The 25216-nt window shown below is 45.2% G+C and overlaps 1 protein-coding gene and 1 long non-coding RNA gene across 2 annotated transcripts; both read right to left on the minus strand.

Annotated features, from left to right (window-relative positions):
* Nucleotides 1-13271: 13271 nt before the first annotated feature.
* On the minus strand, nt 13272-14424 carry LOC135392902 (uncharacterized). Its single transcript, XM_064623562.1, has one exon. The coding sequence runs from the start codon at nt 14305-14307 to the stop codon at nt 13390-13392; it is 918 nt and encodes a 305-aa protein (XP_064479632.1). The 5' UTR covers nt 14308-14424; the 3' UTR covers nt 13272-13389.
* A 107-nt stretch (nt 14425-14531) lies between these two features.
* On the minus strand, nt 14532-15136 carry LOC135392903 (uncharacterized). Its single transcript, XR_010422293.1, has 3 exons — nt 15015-15136; nt 14737-14932; nt 14532-14682 (listed from the first exon to the last, which is right to left on the minus strand). It is a non-coding gene; the product is annotated as an uncharacterized LOC135392903 (long non-coding RNA).
* Between the last annotated feature and the right edge of the window lie 10080 nt (nt 15137-25216).

Genomic DNA, 25216 nt, shown 5'->3' on the forward strand with positions numbered 1-25216 from the left:
AAATGCAGAGATAATGGAATCGATTCGAGGCTCTTCTTTTTTTAAAGCAATTTTTATCACATCTTGGCATGACTTATGGTATCTAGTGCAAAATCCGTCCCTCTCTCCGATGATGTTTCCTTTGTAGAGCAACTTTTCGCCTGTTTTTCATAATGTTTTTTTATCTGGTTCCCTGATGTGGTTGTACCAATCACCGCATCTTCAGCACACTGTCATTAAACCGTCATACATCGTAGAGCTCACTCGTCTCTTTCCTAGCCTCTACATGAAGATACGACGACAGAAAAATAGGCGATGTCAAGTTGCCGGTGATGAGTAGATCAAAGAGTGATATTAAACGGCAGGAGCAACTTATTTATTTACACATGGTGCAAGACTTTCGTGCACGAGACTGCACTTCCGTTCCGTCCAGCTGGCTCAGTTGGATCGAGGACATATACCCATGCAAACACATGAGTTGTAGGATTAGCTAGTTTGAATCCCAGTTAGGCATACCTTTGGTAACCTGAAGAAGTGCAGTCTCGTGCACGAAAGTCTTGTTACCATGTGTAAATAAATAAGTTGCTCCAACCGTTTAATATAACTCTTTGATCTAGCCTCTACATGGTAAGATTGTTTACTGCGCTTCGATAACTGGCACGATTTTGTTCCCGGATTTTCTCTCCTTCACTGGTTCAGTCGTTCAATCGATCAAGTTGACAATCACTTTTTCCGTGTGCTATAACACTTCAAATTTAATTAAAATCCCACCCATGTCGTACTTGTGAGATCACCTTGGTGGATTGAGAATTATGGAAACTGATTTAGAAAAAATGTGACCCGTTTTCGTGTAAGAAAAATTGATGCTTTCAGTGATTCTGTGTACGAGTCACCCTACCTGCGAGTACGAGCACCCTGCGGCCGCAACTTTGACAAGATGTGGAAGTTTATGGTCGGCGCCTAGAAAGCGTGCTGTGTGTCAGTTTCTTGTTGTGATATTTCGCGTGGCATCCCCTGTATGTTTACAAAAACGATATGTTTTTGTTGTACTGGTGCTCTTTGTAGAGCACCAGTGCTGCCATAGTGCACTCGTGTCACTTCCTCAGGAAATGATTGCCTGGTGTGAAAAAAGTAATTATTTGCTTGCCTTTGTTTCAGGTGTTCGCTCATTTGACATTAATAAAAAATATAGATCTTGAGTCGAATATTCTCTGAGCTGGGAAAGCCTCAACTATCTATTATGCATTTCTATGCTGTGTCTAATGATTTCATTTGTACAAAAGATTACAAACATTACATTTCAGATGGATACTTGGCTTGTTTCTTTGTGGTCGCTGCATGTAGAACTTTCTGTTGCAGAGATATCATAAACAATTGAAAGTTATTTTATTATATTTGTAATTCAAATTCAAATTTTTATTTTATGTGTCCATGAACAGTGGTAGCCTTAATAATGGTGCACAAGTCAACTGATGGAAGACTGACAATAAACAAATAAAAAGTGACCCATAAAAGATGCACGCATTAACGTTAAAAAGATCAACATGAGGAGAACATTTCATATAGGAAGGAAGCATACGTGACAGTGGAGAAAAGGTTTGGCAAAATCTATGGTCAAAGAGAGCGCTGTTACAGAGAGTTCGCGCAGGAACACGTATTGGGATTGAGGAGGTCAATTCAAAGCAATCAAACACACCGTGGATGCACGTGTACAGAAACCAAATATCGCGCCTGAGTCTTCTAACATGTAACGATGTACAATGCACAATAAACAGTAATAGTCATAGTAAAGAGATCGACCAATGTACCTGTCATAATAAATCCTAACAAAGCGCCGTTGCACACATTTTTATCACTGATTGTCTTCGAAACAGAATTCCGGCAAACGGAAGCAAATTCCAATTTTGTACGAACAAAAGTATTGTATAGTTGAACAGAACAGTGAGGATCTTCAAAGGCAACGGTTATTCGTGATATGATGCCAAGCATACGATAACTTGCACTAATGATAGAACTGACGTATCGATCAAATCTCAGAGAGGAATCAATGTGTACACCCAAATCCTTAGTACAAACAACTTGTTCAATAATTCGATAATTTAAGGTATAGATATTTTGAGTGAGAGGCAAAAGTTTGCGAGAAAATGTTATTTGTACAGTCTTAGCAAGGTTGATACGTAAAGTGTTTGCATTACACCAGTCATATACAGAGTTTATGTCATCTTGACGAAATAACTTAAAGTCATCTGCGTACAGCACGATTCGAGAATGCCTGATGGAAGAGCAAAGGTCATTGATAAAAACGTTGAAAAGAAGCAGTGCGAGGATCGAACTTTTAGGCACTCCAGACGAGGATAGATAAGGGTTTTCAAGAACACCGCTTATGCGAACAGTTATTCCATGCTTAAGTATAGTCAGATGGTAAAGTACAGAGGTTAACACTAAAACCAAAAAGAGACAGTTTTTGCAACAATAATTGGTGAATTACACAGTCAAACGCCTTCGAGCTATCGAAATAAACCGCATCGACTTGGCCCAATTGTTGATTAACGTATCAACAATTGGGCCAACAAAGTTCAAGCACGTTACCAGATTTGTTTCTACAGATCTGTGGCTTACAAAGCCATACTGCGAAGTGCTTATCTTTCCCTTACAAAAGAACGATAAATGACGGAATAGTACTGTTTCGAACATCTTTGCAAACGGCGATAAAATAGAGATTGGTCTGTAGTTATCAACGACAGAAGCGTCACCAGACTTATGTACGGGAACAATTATAGCCGTTTTGCACAAGGTTGGGAATGTATTCGTAGCCAAAGACAGATTAAAAATATCTGTCAATATGGGCACAAGCAGTGGGGCCGCACAACCCCTGATAACAAAACGGCGGTATTTTGTCATGGGCAACAGACTTTTTAGGCTTGCGTTTTGAAACTGCCTCATCCACTGCACTTTCATTAATATGGCGTAATGACACTGTACCATTATAGGTTGACTCAGGAATACCTGGATCATTAACAGAGGCATGGTTACCTGTATGTAGCGCCCAAATATATTACTGACTTCTATTGGATCGGATACAGTGAACCCGTTTGTATCAGAGACGCAATGCTGTTAGCGGTCGAGCGTGTCCACTCCTTTACATAGTGCCAAAAGGCCTTAGGGCCACTCTTGAGACGAGATTCAACATAGTAAAGATAGGATGCTCTGTCACGCTTAAAGTAAACTGCCGCTTTCGCACGTGAATCACTAAATCTGGTATACGAGTAATGAGACATTGTTTGCTTATACTTCCGATGATATTGTAACTTTCTCCTTAGCTCGTGTTTCAATTCTGATGAAAACCAATGCGGATAACGTGTAGAGGAACGTCGACACTTAGGTATAAACATATTCAGGGCATGTTGTATAAGTTCAGTGAATATGTACACAGCTGAATCGACGTCACTTGCTTCACGAACATTTGTCCAGTCAAGTCCATGTAAGTAGATATACAAAGAAAGACAATCGCCCTTTGCATAATCATAAGAGTCGTTTTCAGCGCGAGGTTTTTAGCGAAAAACATAGTAATATATGTTTGATGGGGAACGCGGACATCAGTGGGTACTAAGGCATTCAAGACAGGCATGCAAATGGAAACGTGGAAATTGGACATTAACAGGTCAAGCAAATTTCCAAACGTACTTAGGAGGTAGTTGTATTGTGTCAAACCCTCAAAGTTGAGAAAGTACAGAAGTTCATTTGCTTTACCACATGATTGAGTGCGAGCAAAAGGAAGGCCGACACATGGCCAAACAATGTCAGGGGCGTTTAAGTCCCCTAATATTGGAACGTGATAGCGTTCAACATCAAGCACACTTATCAACTGGGAAAGTTCAGCACCAAAGGCCTTGCAATCTAAGTGAGGAGAGAAGTAAAAGTTCCCAATAAGAATATTTCTTTCGTTTGAGGGGGCTAAAATTTCCACCCAAACACATTCAGAACAGACCTCAAGGTCAGCATGCCAGATTACGGTGAATATTTGCTTGACAGCAATCAAAACCCCACCACCAAAATTTACACCTGCTATGCATCTATCACTTCTAAAGACCGCATATTCTGGCGGAAAGTAGCCAGTGGATACAAAACTGCGGGTCCACCATGTTTCCGTCATGGAGATAATATCATAGTCACTAAGCAAAACGTTCGAATAAAACTGGTTGCTCCGTGTCCGTAGGCCGCGTACGTTCTGGTAGTATAGAGAACACTCCATATCTAGGCATCCTCGGAACTAGCGTCATCGCGAGGTTCAACTTCTCCGAAGGAAGGCTGCGCAAGTCCTCTTTGCGTTTCGGGGTGAATAAGGACTCCCTGGATAGGCTAGATGATTTGGCAAACGAGTCATGGATGAGTTCAAATGGGTAATTTCTTTTTTCGAAATCAGATACCATTTGCTGAGCATATTTTACGAAATCAGTCTGATCTGAGCAGATTCGTTTCAGGCGCAAGAACTGACCATATGGAATACTCCTTTTCTGGTGATTGGGATGATAGCTTTCATAGTGGAGATATTGGCGCTTGTCCGTTGGTTTCTTGTATAGTTCAGTGGTCAGCCTACCAGATTTACATGACACTGTCACATCAAGGAAGTTGATGGATGACCTTGAATAGTTACAGGTAAATTTAATTTTGCTATGCAGAGAATTGAAGTGATCAAAAAATGACTGCAGAGATGCCTCATCACCAGACCAGAGGACAAAAAACTTTTTTTCGTCTGGTCTGGTGATGAGGCATCTCTGCAGTCATTTTTTGATCACTTCAATTCTCTGCATAGCAAAATTAAATTTACCTGTAACTATTCAAGGTCATCCATCAACTTCCTTGATGTGACAGTGTCATGTAAATCTGGTAGGCTGACCACTGAACTATACAAGAAACCAACGGACAAGCGCCAATATCTCCACTATGAAAGCTATCATCCCAATCACCAGAAAAGGAGTATTCCATATGGTCAGTTCTTGCGCCTGAAACGAATCTGCTCAGATCAGACTGATTTTGTAAAATATGCTCAGCAAATGGTATCTGATTTCGAAAAAAGAAATTACCCATTTGAACTCATCCATGACTCGTTTGCCAAATCATCTAGCCTATCCAGGGAGTCCTTATTCACCCCGAAACGCAAAGAGGACTTATGTAATGTAGTTTTATCCACCACATATCATAAATCACTTGTCAATACCAATTCTATTCTTAGACGCCACCTCAATATATTACATGCTGACGAGCAATTAAAGGAAATTTTTCCCACTCCCCCATTAGTAGCATTCCGTAGATCGAAAAATTTGCGCGACATCCTCACGTCATCATGCATGATGAAGCGCTCGCCGGGTTGTTATCCCTGTGGTAGTACACGGTGCCAGACTTGTAAATTTATCGCGCCGTCCACCATTGCCCGTAGCACTTTGGGTGACTTCTGTTTGAAAATTCGTCATTCACTCCACTGTAATTCACCCAATATTTGTTACTTGATATTCTGCTGCAAGTGCAATTCACAATACATCGGTGAAACCTCCAACACAATGAGAAAAAGATTTTATGGCCCCAAATTTGATATCCTAAATGCCCGCCAAACTCCTGTCGCCATTCACTTCAATCAACCTAATCACGATTTTGAAACTGATTTGAAAATTATATTGCTAGAATCTGGGTTCCGCACCGACATTAAACGTAAGAATAGAGAGTCCTACTTAATTTCGCAATTCAAGTGTCTCACACCAAATGGTCTGAATTCTAGTCCTGGCTCGTTATATCCGCTTATGTAAATTTAATAGTTATATATCTATATTTATTTGTGCACAATTCTTGAATCCCCACTTTCAGTCATCGTCTGGTACTCCGTTAGATAATCCGTAACCTTCCCTTTTGTCCATTCTGGGCCACTCGTTTCCCATACTCCTGACCCCCCTTCCGCGAAACTGGGTTGGCGAGCCTTTTTGTTCACAACAACACCTTTTACTGTTCTTAAACGGTTAGAGGTCACTTATCCGTCTGCCCAGCTATTCATTGTACACAGACATGTGGCACCATACCTCCTTTCCTCTTCCCTTTCTTTGTACAGCAGTGTGTTTAGTCGTGTATATGTCTATACTATATATACTTATGTGTGTCACCACTTCACTTTGTACCTGAGGAAGCGTGGACCTCCACGCGAAAGCTTGTACAAATTAAACTTAAACAAAAATCTTCAGTGTCGGCTTCTGTATTTTGTTCTCATGAAAAAGGAAAGAAATGTTGCTGCTTTTGTTCTACTCCTCGCACTGAAATAAATCATTTAAAATAATTGTACTGTGTGTTTCTTTTTTTTTCTTTTTGCAAGTGGTTACGCAAGTATACTGCGTAGTTTTGACGATTATGTTTCACGGATGTGTCATTACACTACCAAATTTTTGGCCAGTTCGACGCTTCGCTCGGCTCTTATGCGTGAACATTGTTTCAGCTCATGAAAAAGGAAAGAAATGTTGCTGCTTTTGTTCTACTCCTCGTAGTGAAATAAATCATTAAAAATAGTTGTACTGTGTGTTTCTTTTTTCTTTTTGTAACTAGGTACGCAAGTATACTGCACTTACAAAAAGAAAAAAAAAGAAACACACAGTACAAATATTTTAAATGATTTATTTCAGTGCGAGGAGTAGAACAAAAGCAGCAACATTTCGTTTCTTTTTCATGAGCTGAGACAATGTTCACGAATGTCGGCACAGTTCACCCTGAAGTCGGCCCAGGACGCATACTAATCCCCCTGTCCCCCACTCCTTCCTGCTGTCCTCTCTCCGTCTGTCCACATCTGTACGTCGCTCATAGCCACAGTTGCTTCGCGGCGCTAACACGCAATCAAAGAAAAAGAGACAATGTTCACGCATAAGTGCGGAGCGAAACGTCGAACTGGCCAAAAAGTTGGTAATGTAATGACACATCCATCAAGCATTATCGTCAAAACTACGCACTATGGTTTGCTATCACCGCGTCATCGGAATTTGGGTTATCGGCCAGTCTCAAGGTCGGGGCTTAAAGTTATGTCGACCACATGTGCCCTTACCGAGCGCCAATGTTGCGCCATCTCTTACGCGAGAGCAGAGGCTTCAAGCATAGCCTCCTCTATACTGATTACGGCTGCGTTCGAATACCTCGCGCCCGCGAAGCCGCCTGACTAGGCTGCTCACTAGGCAGCTGAGTAGACCCCTTTGCTTGCCACTATTGGAACAGGCTTGCCTAGCCGGGGCGCCATCTCGTTGCTCACGCAAGAAATGCGTACGGCGCAAGCGCAGCAGGACTCTAATGCGCTAAGTTTGTAGGACATCGTGCATAAACTGTCACCTAAACATGTGTTGCAACTCTCTACGCAGTTTTAAAAAACATGCCACTATGTGCAACTTTACATTTAAAGCCAGCAGAAACAGGGGGCACGCTGGTACCGTCAACGCACGTCTCCATCCCGGCTGTCAGATGGTCAGGCGTATAAGTAGACTGCATCGATGCGCACTAGGCGGTAGCCGACTGAATAGCGGACTTGGCGAGATTTGGAACGAGACTTAACATGGCGGCACTTCCGGTTAGACTGGGTTAGACCGCTAGGCAGTCGACTAACCGGGGTATTGGAATGCAGCCAATGCCTGCCCAAAGAATCCGCGACCGTTGTTTGGCGGCGTCGCGGCTGTTTCGTGGGAGTGCCGCGGCGCGGCGCTTTTACCTAGAATTGAGCAGAGCCGTATATTAAAATGGAGGCTGGCCATTGGGAGGAGTCACAAAAAGAGGCTCGACTTGTCAATCACAGTTTCGCTCCTCTGATTGGTTTGCTCTTTATAAAGGGGGTCGCCATGACACCTCACTGCCACCCAAACTGGCGACGAAAACAAACACAGTGAAGCGGGGATTTCGTGATAAAAATTTTCACAGACTGCTCCGATTTTACGCTGCAAATGTACATCCTCATATACGTTTCTTGGAAATCAGTTTCAACCGATGCTCATCCATCGATATCTAACCGAAAATAATACATTTTGTCGCCGGTGTTAGGCCTAGTGAACACGGCGATCGCGGCGATCACAACGAAATCATAACAAAAAACGGCACTGTGCTGTACAACCTTATATTTCATTGCTGGATTTCATGGATATAATCATTCTTGCCTTTTATATTCCAACTATTCATGTAGATTTGTTTCAAAATCGTACCGAGGACAGAATGTGCCCCCAGCAGGTGGACGACGGAAGCAGACGACAACTCCCGACGTTGCCCACGCACTCTAGGTGGCGTTCATCAAACTTGCACCAAAAATCCACTAGTTTTGCAGATAGCGAGAGGTATCCATTTCAATCCCATCCAATCCACTTGCCACCCAAAATGGCGCTGCCCATGTTGGATAGGGGGACAAATAGTGAGGATAGGTTGATTGATAGCGCCCCATATTTCAAAACTCCATTGGTCAGAAAGTTGAAAAAGTGGGTGGAGCTTCAGGTATAGGCATGACCCATTAATGGCCAGACTCCCTTTTAATATACGGCTCTGGAATTGAGCAGACGACGTTGCGCATTGACCTACACTAAGAAGCGCCGCAAAGTAACCACAAAAGCATGGAATATTCTTTAAAGAACATTTCATTTTCGCATACGACTGTGTTATTCGGTTCAGATACACTTTAATTGCCCGATTCGGCTACCTTTTTATCCACTCTAGGCGTTTTTAGCTAGAAAGGCCGAAGCCGAAAGGTTGAAAAAGGTCGCAGTACGTGGCTGGCTGTCTGGCAGACACTTCCGGGAGAGTGGCTTTGAGATAAGCGCTTTAGAAAAAGCATTCCTATCTGTAACAGAAAGCGCATAATTTGTAAGTACAGGCCTCACGAACTTGGTGCACAAAAGCCGCAAAGGTTCCCGGTGATGGTCCGCACAAGAACACTTCCGAACCCCGCAGTCTGCCATTACGACGACGACATTGTCCACGGCTTCCTGAAGCGGTTTCTTTATAGGGTTCTCCTCTTGCTGAGAAGGACGTCGATGTACCTCTTGAGCGCTTGCAGGTCGTGAACAAGTTCATTAGACGGATACATCAGCCCTCCTCTGTCCTCACGTCGAATCAGGCTGTCACGTGTAGCTGTGAAGAAACTGGTTTCGTTAGCAGTGCAGAGCATTCGCCGCAAGCAATATTTTCGTGCACGACACGTACACGCCAAATACCACGACTCAAAGTACGTTCCACGTAACATTAGGAATCCAGGAGGGCTCAGTAGCATATCAACGCAACATCAATCACCGAAGAACTAACAAATTGCACAAGCGACCTGGACAAGAACACATAATGCATGCTTTCTCTCTTTCTCTTTGTTCAATTGTTGTTGTCGTTACCTTCCTTTCATTATTCACGAGTATTGAGTCGCCGTCTTTCCATCCCCAAGTGGCACGGCGAATACGAAAAGCAAAGGGAATAGCGATGTAGATAGTAGAATATTATGAAAGAAAAAGAAAAGGAAGAAGAGAAGAAGATGAGGGAACAACCGGCTCTGCAACAACTAGCTATAACTTCGGGGACTGTGCAAATGCGAATCGTGTCCTGCTTACTGTATATTACCCAAAAATTCCGCCAAAATACGCGTCGTTATTCCTTTTCTTTTTAAACATTTTACTGAGATTCCATGCCAGGTTATGCAGCACAGGCCCGAACACTAAAGTATTAGTTCGGCGACTTTCGTCCGTTCCTTCCTTTCAGTCGTTGTACTTCAAGACTTTCTTGGGAATAAATGTGCAGGGATCCCCGTTTTGAGCTATATTCAACATTATGTGTGAAAAAAGCGGCTTGGGTCAAGTTGCACAACTGAAATAAGCCAAAACCTGCACGCTTCCAATGCATTTTCTACGACGCGTAATTCTATGTAAAAGTGCCCCCTTGCGGAGAGAGCAGACGGCGGAACGAACGGCCTCTCCGTCGCTTTTGGGCAGGCATTATCAGTATAGGGACCGTGCGACACCTAAAGGGGGTGCGCTGCTCCGTCGCGACAGCCCACCAGTGGCGGTCTTGGAGGTATCCGACGTGATACCACGCCGGCCGTTCTATGCATTCTCAGTGGAACCGTAGCTTGCGTGGCGACCACCGTAATTAGAAGGGGTAATTTTCGAAGTGCAAATAATGTGGAACCTTTCTGGGGCGCGAACGAAGAGAATGGAGACAAACTGCACAGGAGCAACCACCATATTTATAATGTATCTAACAGTGCGGAAGGAGAACAGCCATTCGCGTTTGTCTGGTCAAAACACCTGTAAGTGATACGTCGAGCGGATGGCTATTTGACGCCTCGCAAAATCCTGGCTTGCTAGCGAAGGCTATATACGTTTATTTCTCTGATTCCAGCCACTGGTAATATGTTTTTGACCGAGTCTTGTATTCCTTTCGTCCTCTTTGCACACACATAGCTTCGTCACTGAAATCTACATCGTGCGTCCGTTTTATCCATACAAATAATCACGTGAGGTCACAACTCATTGATTGTCTAAACTTGTACTGCAGTTTTTCCAGTATCTTCAGATACAATAACGCTAAAGAGATCCTCAAAGAAGAAATTATATGAGTTTTTACCTCGGCTACCGCCGTAGGCTTGCGGCACGACAGCTGTGAAATGGTTGGTGCGTAAATACTAAAACTAAACCTTTTGGCAACGTAGAACTTCTGTTCTCACTGTGAGACTCGTCAACCAGTTTACCGGGAGCAATATCGGCTCTGGGCACTGGCGATGAAACACCTCAATCAGTATCACGATCCAGCGGCGTTTCACCGTCACGAAAGTGGCGACTGTAAATAATTGATCATTTTGCAGGTCCTCATTCAGTCTCATTGAAACTAGAACAAAAGAAATAGAATATGTGGTGCACACCTCATGCAATGGCCGAACGCGCGTCACAAACGCTATTCGCTGCCAGTCTGCCCTCGGTGGTATTGGAAGCATAGAAATCACGAGAAATGAAACATCAGGTCCCTAATGAAGAGTTCTTTTAGGTGCTGGCACAGTTAGCGATGCAACAGTTCCTGTGTGGCAAAAAAAAAAAAAAAATACACCCGCACTTCACGTGTAAACAAAGCTGGCTACCCGGAGGCTATCACGCAAGGTACTTTCTTCGGAAGCCGCATCGCGGCGCCACCAGTTTGTCGCACACTCCCTATTCGCGTTTTCGACGACCTGTAGGTGTCGCCCGGCCATTCAAAATGGCGGACGTATCCAGGTTGGTTCTCCGACCGAGCTTGGGAACAATATTGAAGTTTCTGGAGTGCACTGTGGATTCCCGATGTTTTAGTGAAGGCGAACGGGTATTAGACGCCGATCACATACCCCTTGTGGGCTTGTGTGAGAAGTCGAACGACAGGGCTACAGCCATCGCTTACTGCTTGCGAACTTCTGGCGTGTTTGACCATCCCCACTTCGTGAAGGTGGCATTCACGTTTACTTCCAGCGGGACCCATGTAGAAAGCAGCATGTGTTCGTGTACAGCAGGGAATTCCGGAAAATGCAAGCATACTGCTGCTGTCCTCCTGCTTTGCTACAGGTAAGGTTGTGTTTTGAATACAAGACGTCACGAAGTACTGATGTGCACGAAGTTGACTTGCCACATATTTTGATTGAAACGAAGTTTTGCACGGCCCGATATCGGCAAACAGGCGTCAAGGAATCTACTGGGACTTGCTGCATGCAACTACCCGCTGACTGTGAGATTATGCTTACCATTACCGCGTGGGTCGTAGTATTCACTGCGATGTTCTCGTACGTTATCAACGGTTTTATTGCACCACCAATAAGCGAACAGACGCATCCGTTCGTTTGTTGCAACACAAGTGACAGTCACTTAGTTTTAGAGCTAGTGCAATGCTCTCTGTGTAGGAATGGCATTGGCTCACTTCAGGAAGTGAGTTGTACAGACCTTGAGTGCGCCTGGTCGGAGAAGAAAAAGGATGTACAGCAGATGTACGACGCAGTGCCTGTGCAAGACTTCTGTCACGTGAAGCAAGGAAAGACACAAGTGATAGAGCCTGAGAAGCTGACGGAAATGGCTAAGAACTTTCGACGGTCCTGCCTAGAATCTGCCGTCGAAAAGCACAGGTATGCTGTCTTCACATTGGAGCGTTGCATGAAGTTATAAATTTTCCCTTCACTCGCACAAGAAAACGAGCGAGAACTGCTACAAGGGTGCCAGGATTGCAAGCTAACAGTGAAAAAGTATTCGGTATGCCAATTAATGGAACTGTGACGAGTATTTGGTCACTGCTTCTAACACAGGGATTTAGTGTAGCCATGCAACATACTTTTAACAATAATGTACGCTTTATCATTTATCTCTTGCAGAGGAAACCAACCCACCACCTCTTCTCTCTCTTCTACGGCTCAATAAGGAGAATTTGAGGAACCAGGATTGTCGACTGTTTGTGCCATGGTTGCGGAACATCTATGGTTCTACTGATGCAATAGCTAGGATTGAAGAAGCAACACGAAGGCAGCATGAAGCGGGGGAGTGACATGACTATCGACGTGGCCTAGTCACCGCTAGTGTTGCACACCAGTGCTTCACGAAGTCTTCAACGTTGCTGAAGTCAGCAAGGCCAGTGAACTTAAATCCACTGATGGCAGTAATTTTGCGAACAAGTAATGTATGCACGGCAGCCATGCGAGCTGGAGTCACCAAGGAAGCAACTGCCAAGAAAGCCTACGTTGAACTTTTGCAATCAAGAGGACACACCGTGATGATACAAGATGTGGGGCTTTTTGTATCCCAAAGTTTGCCCATCATTGGCTGCAGCCCTGACAGTGTTGTGAGGTATTGTTGTGAGTGCTGTGAGGGAAAGCAAACACTTCTAGAAGTGAAATGCCCCGTGGAACTGAAAAACTCCTTTGCAAATATCGAGAAGAGAACCTTGAAGCGTGAATATTTCACACAAGTAAATGTGCAAATGGGTGTAACAGGTGTGCATGTCACAGATTTCTTTGTGTGGACCGAAGCCAGCTCAGTTCTCGTTTCTGTCCCTTATGATAAAGAAAAATTCGAGCAGGTTTGTGAAAAAATACAGGCTGTGTACGAGGAATACGTTTTCTCAGAGTTACTGTCGCGTTTATAAGGGTCTGCCTCCATGTCCACAATATTTCCAGGTAATAAATTGTGGCTATGTTAACGGCTGTCAACTTTTATAGGTTTCATTCTAACCAGTTGCACTTCCCTAGACCCTGCTGAGTGCCTTTCAGGCAAACAGTGCAATGCAGCAAAACACAGACTTGTTTATTACATACATGTCATTTGTCTTGTTTATTACATACAGCATAATTTGTATTTACATTCCCATGGGCTTCACATCATATGGGGCCGCAGTATTCAGTGCAGAAACATATGCATCACAGGGGCAAGGCGTTCATAGGAACTTCTCATCGGCCAAAATAGAAGGTGAAAGGTTTGTCACACCAGCAACAATTACCATTATGTCGTCCAAGAGTGGAACAAGGCTCCACAACACCTTTGTAGTCAGTATTCGAAACGTCTTCATACGTTGAATGACTCGCTCTACGTGCACCCTTGCACAAGCAATTTTCTGTGTTCGGACTTTCGACAGTTGTTTCTGTTTACCTTTGAAGGGCGGCCTCACAAGTCCGATTAAGTGGTTTTCACACAGCTCATCAATGAGAAATCCCTGGTCCACCATTATTTCGTCTATGCCTGGTAGCAACTGCTCCAAGATGCCAGATGCTGCAAATATTGCGTTATCCGATGCTCTGCCACCGTAGCCTTTGCTCACATTAGCGATGATACCAGCTGGGGTTACGCTTATCAGGTACTTACATGTGAACCCTTTTTTATAATACGAGTACACCCGTAATGCACATTTTAAGCACTTTGGCTGGGAGACTGGAATTTCCGTGCAATCTAGCACCAAACGGACTTTCTGGTACCTTTCGAAGTGCACTGGCATATTGCTTAGGACTTCTTCTTTTGATGGCATGGTCACAACAGAGGAAAGCATTTTTGACAGAATTGGTACGGTCGATACAATTATTTCGCTTACCGTTGACACTGAACAGTCAAACAGGTTGCTCAAGAAGTTCAGCGGCAGATTATGCTTGAGCTTCAGCAGTGTTAGTACAACTCTTTCTTTACCAGAAAGTCGATGCTTTGCAGTTTCGGGCTGAATTTCAACATATGCTGTAACAATTTCTTTCAGAAGGTCAAGAGAGGGCAGTCCCGTGGAACTGTTTACATTTTTCTCATTTAGCATATCGAGAAATTTCCAGCCAAAGTCTCCAGATGAAACAGTCACAGCTTTGTCCTCAAACATTGGGAAGTCAGAATGCTCAACAGTCTCTGCAATCAACCTTGTGACTTCCTCTTCTCCAGCAGGGTCTGCATCACATTGGTCATTAGCAGACTCTTCCGCGGACTCGCAGTCTTCACATGGAACCTGAGGGGAATTAACATTTTCAGGAAGTATTATTGCGATTATTCTTCAAAAGCAGTCCAGCGAAAGACACGCAAGCAGAAGCATGACAACTCACGGTTACCTGTGCAGCACTTCTTCTGTTGCTTCTCTCTTGCCGCATGATACGCAGTGCTTCAAGCTTTGCTGCCTTCTCAGCATTGTGCACACTAGATACGGGCAGCTTTTGTGAAGGAATCGCTGTTGATTTCAAGCGACGACGTTTGCATTTCACACCTGCAATGAGTTACATGTTGTCCCAAACAAGCATTTCATGCTGTTCGTACGCACCTGGGAAAAAGTAGTCGTCAGCCTTAAAGTGCTGAGAGCACACCAACATCGTTGAAGTTACGGGCTTCCCGATCTTTAGTCGCTCAATCCATCTCTTCCGACGATTTGTCAAAGTCGCCGGCTTCCCAGTGGTCTTCGTCTCGTGAGGAAAAACGTGGAAGGACAGGCCACCGTCCTTTCGACGCGCGGAATCGCACTGCGGCACCGAGCAAAAGTCATTTGATTTGCTTTTTTTCTCTCTTCCCGTAGCGCCTTCGTCCATGATTTTGACCACTCACCACAGCCACCCACGAGATAGCCTTTACCGCTTTACACGTCCCAAGAAGTCACTCCTCTGCAGCCTGATTCCGAGCGGTATTACGTTACAAAGGGCAGCGCGAGCACATGAACCTGGATCGGATAGTTCAACTTTCTCCCGCTGCGTGGCGTCGATTTCGCTGGAAACGCGAATAGAGGAGGCTATGCTTCAAGCTTCAAGGTCGTAGCTCTACACCTGCATCTCGAGAGAGACTTGGCTCCGCGCTTCTACGCATGCGCCTCCTTGGGCAGCCCTGTGGCTCCACCCACCACCTGATCTCACGCGGCCGGCTGGGGACCGCGGAGCGACCTTGAGCCTTCCTCGAAACTCCTTGTTACAGGGAGCATCGGAAGGTTCGCCTTGCGTTTTTCGGCTGTCCGCGCTGTGAACTTTCCGCTGTTATGTGTCTGTGACACATGACCCTGGGCTATATTTTTTGGTCTTGTCCGGTCTGCTACTTATTTTACTTATTGTTTTTTCAACTCCCTCAGCTAGATAAGTGTCTTCGGTTGTGTTTTTGCTTGTCTATTTCCCTTTCTCCCTCCCTTTCTACTGGTATATATACGTCCGGTTGTACGGCTACTCTTTAACCTGATGAAGTGCAGACTCTGCACGAAAGCCTTGTTCATCTTAATTGTAATAAAGTGTTCCTACCCGTTTTTTCTTCACCCGGTCGGCAGAAGCAGACGAAGCTATGAAGCAGCGCGTGTGTGGTTCGTTTTCTTGTGGGATCTGTGTCTGCGTTCAACATGTTAAGAACGCGAAAAGAGACGGGGGTACACACACGGACGTCGTTCAAGTAGCAGCTAAGTTTATTCGGACAGCACCACCGGGGAAAGTCCGTTTCACGAAGGCGAGGCCGAGCTCAGACGGGGACAAGGTTACAGAACTTTGACTTACATTGTCAGCAGCACGTACACAAATACTCGGGTTATTGAGTGTGCTACTGACAATGTTAGCCAACCGTAGGTCTCCAACCTTGTCCCAGCCTTTGCGTGGTCTTTCCAGACTACCGTGGTAGATAAATGCAGTTATAGTTGAACGACGAACGTCGAACGCCGAAAATCTGGAGTGTGTAGTCTTCTCCATTTCTTCTTTCCACTCTCTAAACTCTGTTCAAATATTTCTGAGTGTTACTGTTATGCTGGACTGGGAGTATAAAGCATTGATTTTCCCAGAAATTTGCTGCTGTGGGGTGCCGAGCTTTCAGGGGGGAAGGGGGGTATGCTTGGTGAAGGTCCCACGTAAGGAATTTTTCTTAGACATGGAAAGAATTGTGGCACAATGGTGACATCTCTGCACAACTTTCCCGTTTTGTATGTACATGTTATTACATTAGTTCACAGTAAATTAGAATACAGAGTCATTATGAACGGCATTTCCACATTAAGATGCATAATCACACGACTGACAAAGAAAAAAGACTAGCACCTTGTCTCACGAAGCTCAGTGAATACCTAGCACACAGATTGGACAAATGCATGGTACGATCATTTGTATGACTGTGGTCCTACAGCCCAAGTTTGACAGTACAGGATGTAATTTGCAGCGCTGGACTCTCTACCAGAACGTGTTGGTGGCCGAGCTGGGTGGCGTCACGTGTGAAATTTCAGGAGGGGTGTTGCAAAAATGCAAGGAGGGTGTAAGGAAATCTCTGGTATGAAGCAAGTTGTTGAACTACTTAAGGCAGTGTCTTGACTGAAATAAGCTTTGAGATATGCTAGCTTTTCACAACAAGCTGCATGTCATCTAGTAACCATGACACTGACTGTAAAAAAAAATGCCTGAGTTTTCTTCTTTTTTGTTGTACTAAAATGCCTGAGATTTCTTCTCTACTTTTGTCCATTGCAAGGAGCCCTCCAGATGTTTATCATCATCTTGTCATTTTTAAAGTGGGGGACATTGCCTCAGTAGCTGAAATAATCCATCGTTACAGCACCCGCTTCTGACTCTTGATACTTACTTTCCATCGATGGAAACTCCCGCATTTCATATTTGCAGGGAAGCCAATGTCGATGGTTGGTGAAGCAGTGACAGCAGGCGAAGTTACCCTTGCCGTTAAACTTTACTCCGTGAACGTTTAAGACGTGACGATTGAGGTTGAAGGTAGTGCTGCTACGGCGATCGCAATAAGGGCAGTCAGTCGTCTTCCCCATTTTGCAGGAGAAGAAACATGAACCCGAAGTTCGCGCGCTTTTGGAGAGTCGCAAGAAGCGAAGCGAACCGCGCGCGGGTGTAGACGGGGGGCGAGAGAGCGCTGGTGGGTGGGTGGAGCCACAGCGCTGCCCACGGAGGCGCATGCGTAGAAGCGCGGAGCCAAGTCTCTCTCGAGATGCAGGTCCTCCACCGGAAGAAGCAGACGACAGCGGCTCACATATCCCGAGCCGAGCGCTACCGATGCGCCATCTGTTAGGCAAGAGCAGGGGCCGCAGCGCTCCGCCTCGCGAGTCCTCCTATTGGCGCGCCATTTGGAGGCGGAGCCTCTCTCGCTCTTATTCAGCAAAATCAAGGATAGTCAGATTGTACCAGGCGCCCACAGCTACCCATAGAGCCCATAGTTTGAGATAATTCAGGCAACACTGGACATACGACCAATGAAAATGCGTCGTGATGCCTACCAGCCAGCCAATCAGCAAACTCTCCGTTTGGCTCGGCTTTCGGCCGGCCCTGGCTACCATTGACTTCTACTGGTTTACATACCTGGTGCCCGTTATTCCAAAATAACTAAGACATCTTTGATTTACTAATTACATATTTATTGATGCAACGTATGAACTCAAATGTTTGACTCATATATTCACCGTGCGTACAGGACGTTTCGTTCGTTGAATAGACTGCAATCAAACAAAGTTCGAACTTGCAAAGCATACACAGTCTACTTCTGGAGGCGAGCGAAGTCCACAAGTGCGTGCGTTTCACAGATAAGCATCTTCTTCTCATACTGGCGATGCACCGAAGGTCACACAGTCACGGAAAGTACTTGTGTGGTTACGAACCCTCTCTTCTTAGTCACTGTATTTGAAATTGCGACAGCGCTCGAAAGTGTTCCTCAGGCGTCAGCTCACCAAGCATTCCAGTTCCGACCCGGCTAGAATGTCCGTAGATTGATACTTTATCGGAGATCAGTACATGGCCAGAGTCACTATAACTCACAAACAAACCTGCGAATACACTTCCTCTTTGGTCGTTGTGGTCAACCGACATCGGCGAGCCGCGGAGACGCAGCGACCTTGCTTGGAGCTGCCCGCCCGGCCGACTGCCCAGACTGCCCGCGAAAAGTGAGGTGTGAGATATTTCGAAACTTTGTCAACCAATCCCGGAGCGCGCAACCTCTTTCGGCCAATGGGCATCCGTCATGATGCCTGACGATGTAATACCACATGACTGTGACGTGATTTTATTTTTCTACTGCCACGAATGCGGGGAACTATGGAGGCCTGATTGTACTGTACACGTCTGGCTTTTCAGACTGCGAACCATAATCCTTTTCTCCTAAACGGTCCTGAATTATTTCGGATCCTTGAACGTCGTGGGCTTTCCGAAATCTAATGTTCTCCTGCACCGACTACGACTCTGTTCTTTTTCTTTGGATTGGATCAGCTTCTTCATGGCGGAACCTGGGCTCCTTCCGACTGTCCTCTTCGTAAAACAGGAGTTCCACTTGGGACCGCGCACGTTATATCCAAGAGCAGCGACATGACACCGGTATTCGTAGCTGCTTGCCTTGAAGTAATCCATACGCAATTTTCCTCCCCGAGGAGACATTCCATCTGGGTAAAACACCACAAAGACATGCTGCAGCTCCCGAAGTAGCACAAATATTTCTATCAGATTCAAGCGCGACTAAATATCCCCCGCCGAAGGTACTGCAAGCTAGCTGTGTGTTCCCCGTCTGACCTCTAAGTGATTCATATTGAGCGTGATGAAGAATTTTGGCAAATGCTTCTTCCTGAACTGAAAAAAAAATTATCTGGTATACCTGTTGTTTAAATCTTCGACCCCGAGTGAAGAGGAACATAAAACTGAGGGACGAACCAAGCCGTCATGATGAACTGCGTGACAGAATATAAGAACGGAAGATAAACCCGATCGATGACATCACGTTGGGCTTTCGTGTGCATATGAATGTTTGTGTGTAGCAACCAAGCTTCCTTGCGCACCGTTCTTATAAACGTAAACTGACGTACATAGTGACTGTACATAGTGTAAATATTGTACATATGTATACAAACGTACGAGGGTGGTTCCATTAGTTTCCGGCCCGACCAACTTTTAATAGTCATAGAGACGAAACAAGTGTATCACTTTTCGACATAGTCACCCTTAACTTCGATGCACTTCACACCTTTCAACCAGCATTCTTATACCCTTGAAAAAATAGTCCGAAGTTTTGTCCGCAAAATGCTGGAAAACTGCCTCATGCACCTCACTATCGTTTTGAGATCATTTTTACAGCTCCACTCAGCAGCTAACGACATTATAGACAATAGCTTGAATTAAAAACACAGTAGTTGACAAGAAGGAATGTCAGAAACGGTACTGGTTATACCTTGACTCTGCAGATGCACGGGTTAATTACCAAGAAGCACCCACTCACCGTTACAAATGTATCACGGCGCAGTACACTTAGCGAATGTGCACCAACAACTTGTATTTCGGTATATGCTCTGGCCATTTTGTCAACAGAGACTATTGTCAATGCTCTGGTCTCCCTTTAAATCCGCGTACGCGGTGGAGGGGACAAAAAGGGAGCCTGCTCTTCTTCTTAAGGTGAGAGCACCTTTGTTAACCTGGTCTGCCTTGGTGGACCGTGTGTCGGAGTCTGGCCGAACGCTGGCGGGGCACAGTACAGCTCCTGGATTTTTTTTTCCTGTTGTTGTTGTTGTTGTTCGAGGCGTTTATTTCAACAAGCACGCACATGATGACAAACATGTAATAATTAACATATACATAATATGTTTGGTAATAATATGTACTTTCCGTTTATATCAGCGTGGCGTCGTCATCTCAGATGTATATTAAACTAAAAGTAAGTAAGCGCAAGTAAATGTTAAATTTTAAGTCCGAACTATTTGTGACATCCAATCTGTGTCCAGATATCCACTAAAATGCCTTGCGGGGACATATCTGGGATGGCAAAGGAGGCTTAAAATGCATATATCACGGACGTCCTGTAGATGTAAGTTGGATCCTCACGAATCTCCAGCAGACATCCAAATATCCAGAATGAGATATCACATAGATATTGCCTGGATGTAAATGATTTACTGGGTGCAGATTTGAGAACATCCTGTGAATATCCAAATATCCCGAAGTTGACGTCCGTGGAATGTGGAAAAAGTGGGACAAACCATAGTCGTCAGGACGTACATGCGACGTCTACGGGCTCTTTGCAGTGATCCATGGGATATCCAAACATCCAATTTGGGATATCAGGTGGACATCTCCTAGACGTCTATGGTTTACTGGGAAGTCAACGTGATGTACGGAAAGAAACAAAAATGAACGAAGTACATGCTCTACGCCGGCTGGGGAAGCCGCGATTGTCATCGACACCGTACATCCGGTTCCGCTACTGCCGGCAACAAGCAAGGAAGAACCCGCCAAAGGTGCCTGCAAGAGAACTGGGACGCCTATTGCGCTTTCCATTTGAAAGATGATTTTATACAAGTATATGCATGCTTGTGTCCATAATACAGTGAGTGCGTGTGTGTTGACGCAGTGCCGTTGAAATTACAACAAGAAGTGTCGCGATGAAGCGGATCAGCCCCGACAACACGTATCGTTTTGGGGACGTCCCAAACAGATCCCAACGTCGTTGGCTCGATTGAGGGATCCGTGGGGATGCCTTCAGAACTTATACTTGCTACGTCGAGCAACGAGGTCCGAGAAACGTCCCCATGGGAGCATGTCAGAGACCTCTGTACGAGTGGAGGGGGAACTGATTCACGGCAATGAGAGGAGGAGGGCGAGACTGCTGACTGCGCGGTTCAATTTTCAACGGTCTTCTTGCGATCGCATGTGCTCCAGCGAGGCCTTGTCAATGTTGCTGCCAACTTATGTCAATGAATTGTAAGTATACTTTTGATGTGTTATTCGGAATCGAGAGTGAAGCTTGCTGTTAGTTTTAAAACATGCAAAGCGTTGTAATGCTCAAACGCGTTTTTCTTCGTTTAACTTCGGTTTAGGAACATCGTGAGCTACTCCTCGATCAAAGTGTGTTCATCATGAAACGCAGCAAATGAACATCAAGGCGAACACGTCATCGTCATGTGAGCCAAGCTGTAGCGGGAAGCTTTTGCGTGATAAACTGAAGGAGCATCATATGACTGTCGCAACGATGGTGACGCCGGCAGTGAAACGCGTTCGATGTTTGTGGGCCAGTCAAGCGAACCGCTTTCGATGTTGGTGAACACTCCTAGTGATCATGAGCCACGTCCCGTGTTGGTAGATCAATGTCTTGGCGACCACGGGAGCAGTGATGTGGATGAGGCTCGTGACATTGACGGTGCGAACTTGACTGAATCGCGGCCTTCCCACCCGGAGGAAGCACTTCCAAAACTGACTGTAATTTTCGTACCTGAAGCATCATGTGTGCTTCAATATGTGGCTACCTACACTTTTTACGTTTTACAAGTCAGTATTTTTTCACCTTTCACCCTTTTTTTTTCACCTTTCATGTGTTGTACAGCTCGAAGCAGAGTTAACTGGAACGCCGCTTCGACCAGCGGAGCAAGGGGGGAGCCACCCTGGCGGCGTCTAGTAGAAATAAAGGGCGAGGAGGTTTTGACATTTCCATTCTTATCGGAGGGGTGTTCGCTGTGGCGTGCCGAAGAGTGCGCAATCAGGTCGGCGTTATCAACGCTGTGCTCGTTGGTTTTGGACGACCCTGTCTGAGGGATTGCGAAGAATCGATGATATACCGATGGCGCGCGCCGGGTTAGCACGTGCGAACCAGTCGTCTCTCACCTCTCCTAAACTTCCAAAATTAAAATTAAGGTGATGTGACCCAGATGAGGAAAATTTTCAGAAAAAGGATTGATGTGGGAGGGAAAAAAAAATCAAAATGCGATTTACGAAAGGTGGGAGAGGCAAATTTGGGGAACGTGCATTCGATGTAGGGACGAACCTCTGCTGACGGACATTGAAGTGAGGACAAAGGTCATGGTGAATTTGTCTAGCTCTGATCATCATTCACTTCACCAATAATAGAAAACCTTCACGGTGACTCCCTGCACTGTGTGCCAGCATGCACACAAATATTTGTGTGTACTAATTGGCTGTTCTTCCGAGAAGCTCCCGAGGAACGCGAGATGCTACACCATGAAAGCATTGTTTTATTATTATTTAAAAACTCATTACGATGGTTTCGCGATTACCATTGTTGATTATTTCAAGTCTTTTCGCATCCTCTATTCTGAGCACAGTAAATTTTCCGAAAGAGAAGTTGTTATTCATTTCATTCGATCACACAATGAGCGTTTCGGATGACGCGTGGCCATGCGCAAACCTGTTTCCAGGCGCGTGCCATGACATCGATTCTCCGCATTATCTCAGACACAGCCGCCCGCCAAAACACAAACAGGCGCAGCGTTGATAACGCCAGCTTGATTGGGCACTGCTCGGCACACCACAGCGAACACCCCTCCGACTGGAATGGAAATGTCGAAACGCCCTCTCCCTTTATTTCCGCTAAAGGCCGCCAGGGTGGCTCCCCTCTTGCTCCACAGGTCGAAGCGGCGTTCCAGTTAACTCTGCTTCGAGCTGTACATGCAGATACGTGCACAGTGCTTGGAACTTTGATACATTTGAGATTATCTCATTGTCTTATTGGAACCTGCCATCGCCTAAGTACCATCATTTATTTACACTCACACACTGTTGCGAGAAGAACGATACCTGGTCGCCGCATCTCATCAACATGCTCACGCGAAGTCAGTCTTTTTCATTGGAGTTTGTCTTAGTGTTTGAATGCCAGGGTATTATGAAAGGTCGTATTTTCTGTTTGTTTTTACAGATTGTTTTGTGGGTACCTTGTAGTGTGTTGCAGTCTTTAGTGCCATGATGTTTTTATGGTCATTTTTCATTTTTATTCAACACGGATATCACAAAGTTCATGTGACATAGAGAAAGGAACACTCTCTAGCCAGTTCTTTCATAAGGTGATATGCACAGCGATTAATTTTTAGGTGATTAGGTTATGTTTTAAGCTTTCTCTTTTTGCTGTGCTGCATGTTTGATAAACATTTTGGAGCATCTCCCTTCCAGCAGTGCAATCTGTTATTGTAAGGCTGAGTTGAGTAAGGTAAGTTGAGACTTGACTGAGAAAGTACTTGTACAACAAGACAAGACAAAAGTACAACAACAGGAAGGCCACAACAAAGCTGATCTGTGATATACAGTTTATTACTGTGGATTGCTCTTGATGCTGTGATATTGTGATTTACTGTTATGCCAAGTGCTTCAATTCCGCATGCAAATGATGGATGTAGAATTACACTTGCGAGTCTCAATAGTAAGAATAAACTAGTTCTTTTCTGAACTCCCTGCTTCAAATTTTCAATCGTCGTTGTGCAAGCGCATTTAGTATTGAGTGCGCATTTTTTTGTAACGGGGCCAAGCAACGCAGAAAAATAGAGGGGGTAGGAGAGGAGGAGCGCCCTTCGGGCACATCCCATTTGTGTACCATGCTAATCCAGATACGACCTGCCAGATACGTCCCAGAGGCATATCCGGGTGTGCCATTGTTACGTGACAGGGATCATTTGGGGCTGTATTTCGGATGTTATAGGGATATCGTCGTCTTCCCCAAGTGACGTCTTAGAGATGTTTCTCGGACCTGCTTGTGTTGTCGGGGAGGCGTCCCATGTGCGACATAGGTAGCCGACAGAAGCGTCGCCGTATTGCAGAGCAAATGAGTTCGCATCTCGCCTCTGTTTCTCAAGCTGAATATAGTTCTCGAGTTGAAGATAGTACAGGCCATACAGTAAATCCTGGAAGAGACGAGGAAAGTTCAGAGGAGATAATGCAGCCTTCTGAAACTGAAAGAGGCTCGGACGACGTCAGCGATGACAGTAATGTCAGCGTTGTTTCGTCATCTGAATGGGACTCAGAAATAAGTACACCTGAATGGGAAATACAGCCCCTTGACGAATGCTCCGCAATATCAGATCCTACTGTATCAGGACAAGGGCAGCGATCACAGGAAAGCTTCGAAACTAAACTAAAGAAATGGGCGCTGCACACAAATCCGTATGCGTTTAAACTTCTCCAAATTCTACAACCGTAACACCCTGAACTTCCTGGCGATGCCCGGACGCTGTTGCGAACTCCAAGAGCCACAGATGTCATTCAAATGGGAAGTGGGCTGTACTTTTATTTTGGTGTTAGGTCTACCCTGAGTAGCTTAATTACAGCAGGCCATGTGCTGGATGACTGCACAGAGTTAACGCTGTCAGTGAACGTGGATGGTCTCCCAATTTCTAGGAGCTCGAGGTCCCAGTTTTGGCCTGTGCTGGTTCTACGTAGTCAAGGAAGCAGCTGCAGGAACACCATTTATTGCAGCTCTCTATACGGGGAACAGCAAGCCTCAAAATGTGGGAGACTACCTGAAGGACTTTGTGCAAGAGATGGCCATGCTCATGCATGAAGGAATTGTTTGCCGAAACAAGAAGTACAGTGTGCGCATTCACACCTTTGTTTGCGATGCCCCTGCAAGAGCGTATATAAAATGCATAAAGGGACACAACGCGTTCTTTGGTTGCGAGAAGTGTACACAGAAAGGGGTGTACTCCACAGAACACAGAAAAGTCATATTTCCTGATGTACAGTCCCTACTTCGCACTGATGAAAGCTTCCTCAATCGAGATCAACCAGAGCACCACCATAGCACATCCCCTTTGCTTGACATAAATGTTGGCCTGGTTACACAGTTTCCAGTAGAGTACATGCATTTGGTTTGCTTGGGGGCAGTAAAGATGCTCCTAGCCAAATACTGGCTTTGTAGCACGCCATCAGCGTCTAAGCTTCCTGTTCAACCTCGACTAGACATATCTGAGAGTTTAGTGGCCTTGCAATCCCGTACTCCTTGTGACATACACCGAAAGCCTCGCCCTCTTTCGGAGCTCGATCACTGGAAGGCTACAGAATTTAGAAGCTTCCTCCTGTATTTTGGGCCTGTAG

The sequence above is a fragment of the Ornithodoros turicata genome, chromosome 4 (genome assembly GCF_037126465.1).
Source record: "Ornithodoros turicata isolate Travis chromosome 4, ASM3712646v1, whole genome shotgun sequence".
In the NCBI taxonomy this organism is placed as follows: Eukaryota; Metazoa; Arthropoda; class Arachnida; order Ixodida; family Argasidae; genus Ornithodoros; species Ornithodoros turicata.